General features: G+C 45.8%; 1 protein-coding gene across 1 annotated transcript in view; it reads right to left on the bottom strand.

Moving 5' to 3' along the window:
- Window positions 1-1261: 1261 nt before the first annotated feature.
- LOC105680966 (voltage-dependent calcium channel type A subunit alpha-1-like) overlaps window positions 1262-6439 on the bottom strand; it is a 28921-nt gene continuing 23743 nt past the window's right edge. Inside the window, exon 2 of the mRNA XM_024368696.2 lies at window positions 1262-1505. Coding sequence (XP_024224464.1) covers window positions 1262-1504 — 243 coding nt within the window. The 5' untranslated portion in view covers window position 1505. The remainder of the gene's footprint in view (window positions 1506-6439) is intronic.

The raw sequence follows: 6439 nt of genomic DNA on the forward strand, positions 1-6439 counted from the left end.
TGCGAGATCGACGATGATACGTGCGCCAGCATCGATTCGCTCGTCGACGAATGGCAACTAGGATAACGTCGATTCGAAAAACCGAATGTGGCTAAGAATAAAATCGAGGAGGAATGAAATCGTGAAATCGATATTGGCGACCGTTTTAATAGCAAAGGTCGAGAACCTTGACGACGATTTTGTTCGCTCGGATCTGCTTGCGCGTAACGTAGATTCTCGTTATTTACACACGTCGTTATCTAGAGTTCATTACGAAAAAAAAATCTATAAGAAGTTCAGAATACGCAGAAAGATTCGGTCGTTTGATTCATCGAACGATTGTTTTAGAAATAACTACGCTGATGCGTAGGGGAATCGTAATTAAATTTAATGGAACGGACAACATCGGTCTGTGCTAAAAATAATAAGTAATAGCCAAACGATCGAAGGCTGATCGATAACGTAAAAAGCGCCGGGAGTGCAGACACCTCGTCACGTTAGACCTTAATTCAGCCGCAGTAGTGCATACTCTAATGTGGTCAGCCGCAACCTATGCCTGTCGCCATCTTGTACCGCGTGAAACGCTTTCGTGGCAATGAATCGATTACGATACGCCGATTAAGCGTCGTTGCAAACGTCGCATAGACAGTGAGAACGACGGTGCGATAAAATTTACGGAGACTACGCGTTACTTCGCGTTACTGTCAGTGGTATAAGCAACCTATGATCGGACGACTCGCGAATTCTGCTATACCTCCTACCGATTACACTCCGCCATAAACACTGCTCTGCGAATACCGTTCGCGATAGCTGATAACCTGATACTACTCGTTGATAAGTTCGATACGAGGGTAACTACTATCTCTCTAGTCCGTAATCAGCGGTATCCCGCATCACCGACTAGATACAGGATAGGCCGAACGTTATACGGCTCTTCGTGTTTCACGTTCTGAAATACCGACCTGGAAAAACGTCGGAGCGTTTCTTACACCCCCTACGGTTTGCCACGACGAATATAGGGAATTATCCGATCCAATCCGATCGCCGAAAGCGATAAAAATGGACTCGATATCATTGACCAAGTGATTTAATCTACTAAAGAAGAACATCGAGAGGGCTGTTGTGTTATCGACCAGTTTAACATCCTCATGCACAGCCTTCCCGGTAAGTCGATACCGACGGTAGGGCACGAACTACCTTACCATCTCACCCTGCCATCCTGCCTGGCTTACTACGCAGGAAGAGAGGCCGTTCGCGAGGAAACGTATCAAGCGAATAAAACTCACATGATATCGCCGAGTTTAATACGGGTCTGCACAAGAGCGCAACTCTTGTGATCGCTGGTGGTAACAGCCCCGCGCCTTCTGGCAGCGTATCTCTGCACATCCGGTGGTATAGCAGCATCGTTGGAATTTCCAGAGGCCCCCGGTCCAGCGTATCCAACGAGGCCCGCACCTCCACGCACCAGCGGGCTACTGCCACGCCGACGCGTAGACATGTGCCGGCCTCCCACGCCACCCAACATCCTGGAAAGAAAAAAACCACCGTCATTTTTTAATAAAATTGTCCGACTCGTTTTGTAACGTTTACGAATCTTTGCAAATCCTTATACGGTACCGTTTCGAAAATTACAAAGCGACGATGCTTTTAACACGAATGAAAAACGGGAGACGAAGGCGAACAGAGAGGAAAAGTCGCATGAATATTCAAAGGCCCCGTCAATGCGAAATTAGCACATCCGACGAGACGACAGACTGTACGAGGATCGAGAAGATTAGGAAGAAACTCGGTAAAACCGTTTCTCCTTAATTGGGTTAGGTTGACTAGCCTAATCTCAAAGTATCAAGAGCACGTCAAGTCACGCGATCTACCGATCGTACTCGCGCGTTTGTCCAACTTCCTCGCATACCGGCGACCATCGATAGGCTTTCCCTTTTTCAATTTCGTTTCTACCTTGCCTCTGCGCGAGCTCCGATATAGAACAGCTATACACCGAATCCGATCACCAGTTTTTATACGCTTCTAACGCCAATTTTATACGATCGCCGATATCAGCTTATCTCCGTTCCATGGAATAATTTGATAACGTTGCTCGCCGTCCGGTTGCCTAGCTCCGACGCGAAGAAACACGCACGTCAGACAGCCGTTTCGTTTAATTTAATCGTAACCATGTTTATCATCGACGAGCCACGATGGAATACTCCGATATCACGCCGCTGAAATCAATTTAACTAACGGTGAATTCGTGTATGAAATATTCGTTCAATTACAACTGTCCTCAGAATATTGGATTTCACGTTTCCTCGGACACTCGATTCTCCCTATCTTTGGCTATTCCATTCTCTCGTTCTCTCAACCAAGATCGTAGAACCTATTTAAAAGAACTACAATAGCATATTAACAACAAATACGGACGTCGTTATATATTAAAACAGTCGACTCTCGCGTATGGCGAGCACGACGACGATTAATTTTTCCCCTAGCAATCGCGATAACGTACTCGTAAACGGTGGCGAGCGAAAGAAATATTCGTCGTGACCAACCAACTTATCTCCTTGCCATAATTTTGTCGCTCGGTGCTAGTCGCTATCGAAAGTGAGTAGGCTCCGTATATAGTCAGACAACGGCCTACCATGCGGTTAAAACTTCCTCGTTGTCCCGTCTAAACGGTTCTCAAAGTTGACGAACGTTTCAACGGGATGGAAATATTTCGAGATGCTATCTCCTTCCTGTAGGAATACGATGTTTGGGACCGCTTCGTCTCCCCAGGGAAAAACGGTAAAAAGCGTTCAATATTTTTCCTAACTGAGACGCTTTCGTGGAATATTTTTCAGCACGAAAACCAACGCTTGGAAATAATTCGCGATACTTTAAGAACCTGCGTTACGAGCAAAGTACCTTCGGGTTAAAAATATCAGAAGCTTAATTATCAACAGAGCAGACAACGGAAGAGTTATACGCAACGATGCGTAGATATCGTTTTACGAATTTTTCGGGGTCGAGACGATTCTTCGCCGGAGTTTATCGGGGTAGTTAAAATAAAGGCGAAGGACGGGCAAGCAGACCGATTATCGCGATGTCCACGGCCTCGATAATTATAATTTATAGAGACGGAGAAAAGAGGAAAGAGTCAGTGGCCACCGTAAATTCCATTTTAGTCATCTGTCGCCACGCAAACCCTTGTTATCCTTATGGATTTTTCCTCGAGCCTTCTCTAAAGTGTGTTCCATTTATTCCAGCAACTTAGTTTCTTTATACATAGTCCCATCCTGGCCATTTGTCCTTATTACGTTTCATAGCGAACCCATGTGCAAGCGGCCGTATGTCCTTCGTCTGCTTTCAGCTCAAAAGGAATCGAAAACGAACCGATGCCAGCCAGGGCGAAGCAAATATTTTGCTGCAAGAGCACGCATCGCAAATTTCGATCTTTATTGGTCGTCGATCGATCGTCGAATCGATATCGGCGTACTTCTTTAATTAATCCTCTCCAAAGCTCCAACGTTCGTTCGAAAATTATATACGTTACCCACGGGGTTCGTGGTAACAAGTAACTGGCAGAATCCACGGTTGCGTGCATCCGGCAGCTTTGAAATCTCATTAAGAGTTTCTTCGATTTCCGCTATAAGTAAATTGTATCGAGGATCGCTATCGCGACGCGCCTCGTTCCGACATTACGCCAGCGTTGCTGAACACGGCCGTTGTAATAAAAAAATCCGAAACAACGGGTATAAAGCTTTTTGATAAAAACGACGGTGTTTCCGAACCAAACGCTTCCCGATGGACGAAAAATTATTCGATCCGAACGATGATCTCGACAAAGGCAGCTGTACGTGATTCTCAGTTTGATTCGGCCAACCGGTAGATCGAATCGCGGCGCGGAATATTCATCGACGATGATTTCCGCGCCAACACACGTTATTTGCACGAACGAATTAATATCTGGCTCTTCCATTGCCCGCGCAAAATGAATTTCAATCCATTACACGTATAACCAACTTACGTCCATCTATCCGAAAGTAATAGTCATCCAATCGTAACGGCACTGTCGATAATCTCGAACGCCAATTTATCCATTTTTAATTGTCATCGTACGAAACGTTAAAAACGTTAAGAACACTGTCCGTCTCGTTGTAAAGCTGATCTCCATTTTCTCGTACTCGTTATAATTTCAAACTTATTTACGCGTCTTTTAAATACATTCTCGGAACGTTTATCGAAATTCGTATCAAATATTTCCCATACTCGACTTCTCTATAGAAACGTTGCAAAATATCGACTTTCTCGTTTATTTTCTCCGTTTTCATTGGAAATTCGCGTATTTTCTATGTTGCTAGTCGTAAAGTTGCACGTAACACGGAATATACCAGTGCTGACAGTCTGTCGCCGCGTCGCTTTGTCAATAATAGTGCAATTGACGTTATGGTGGCAGAACTACCGAACAACAATGCGCTAATCTACGCTCGTAGACCTGTTCCGGCAACGGCTTTCGGCAGAGTAACGAGGAACGCACCGAGGCGTGTGCGTCGACAGAATTCGCGCGAATATTTATCGAACACACAGCGCGATTTCAATATCTAGTGTAAAACGCACTTCGAACAGCGACGTATTTCCTTTTAAAGGAATCCTTACGAATCGCGAAAGAAACCTTTTCTTTTGGTCAAAGAAATCGCCGTTAAAAATATAAGAAAAAAGTGTCACGCTCCTTTTCACGCTCTACCGTTTGTTCGTTCGCGGTTTCATTTGATCAGAATTTATCATAGTTGGTCTCGTTCCGGCGGAGAACCGCTTACAATTTTAGTAAGACCACCCAGTACATTTATAGGTACTGTCATCCCCACCCAGCCACTTCATTCCCGCCGGTCGAAATTTTAGGGTAGCAACCTGTTGCTAGGCACCCCTGGGAACTCTTATCCCACCTCTCTGTTACCCGGCAACCCCTGATACCCCCTCTCTGCCCGCTCGTCTGTACATCAACCCTCCTCCGTTGACGTGTACAGAATATCTGTAAGGTCTCCCGGTTCGTCTCTGTCCCATCTTCTCTGTTCGAATTCGTTGCCACCTCGTTCTTCCCCCAACTTCTTTACGGCTGTTGCAAATTTATCTCCTCTCTGGACGTCCCGCAGCGACAAGGAAACTGAATTAACGAAAATTTAGATAACTTACCATGCAAATTGCCGCGATGTATTCCGACGCTACGCTGTTCCTGGATTATTCGAATTCGAGCGCGGTCGAAACGCGTAAAATTCGATTTAATTTCAGACTCGTTGCAAACTCACGATATTTTACCACGTTCACTTCGATTATACCGCGTTAATAGGATTCTAACGAGTTTTACTCGGCTTAAGGTTCTGATCGTTTATTACAGCATCGTGTGTCTATCCTCGTAAGACGTCGTCGTACCACGCGTTAGCATTTCCTCTCGCCACAGACACCAAGCTATATTTTCACCAACTTTACGCTTTTTCCTCCAGTTACTCTTTCACCCTCCCCTCGCGCCTTGCCACCTCGTTTCTTATTCTCACTAGCTTTTCCTTTCTCTTCCGGCGACATTTCCTCACCCGGAATACCGTTTTATTTGCCCCTCCTAGCCAGTTTTCCTTCCGTTTTTCCCCCGTTCCTTAGCCTGGCTCACGGATCGGTTCATTCGGCTCGTGTACACTAGCCGTGGGAAATCTAATAACGAATCGGAGGGATCGAGCGGTTCGCCGTGAAATTAGTTCCATCGTAGAGCCCTCGCGTAAAACGTTGTCGAGGGAGCTGGTCCGAGGCTGAAATCGGGGCTTGAAAATCCCTTCGAGGGCTTCGTGATAACGCCGACGTTAGGGACGAGGAAAGAAAACAAATATACCCGAGCCCTCGTTGAAACAGAAATGCCGCCATATCAATCGATCTCTCGTGATCGCAGAGCCAAATATTGCCTGTACGATCCTCGTTAATCTTTCGATGGTGCGTTCGTCGCCAGGCTCGGCTTGCTCTCTCTTCGTTTATCCGTACGATCGTGACAGAATCGTTCGTCGTAACGGCGCTCTGTTTGGCGAGATGCCTGGAATTTCAAACGCGAACGTATCGCCGTGTAAATCACGAGTTGCCAACGACGAAGAAGGGAGAAATTACGTTTCCATTTGGGGACGTCGCCTTTACACGACTTTTACAGCGAAACATGCTTCGATAATTACGAATTCTGGGACTCGAAATCTGGCTAGGCTTGTCCAACCATTTTTCCATCGCATCCCATTTCGATTTTACTTCCACAAGATGCAACATTCGTTCCTTCGTATAGTGCATGCAGTTATAACGGCGAAGTTCGGACTACTACAGCCAACGAGGAAAGCTGAAATTCTACCGAGGCTTTGAGCGGAAAGTTCCGGTCAAGAATCGACCGTATATGTTACCTGCCATGGAGAAACCAGCCCGACGATCTTTTTTTTTTTTTTTTTTTTTTAAATTGGAGGATGGAAGC

The sequence above is a fragment of the Bombus impatiens genome, unplaced genomic scaffold (genome assembly GCF_000188095.3).
Source record: "Bombus impatiens unplaced genomic scaffold, BIMP_2.2 scf_0478, whole genome shotgun sequence".
NCBI classification, from domain to species: domain Eukaryota; kingdom Metazoa; phylum Arthropoda; class Insecta; order Hymenoptera; family Apidae; genus Bombus; species Bombus impatiens.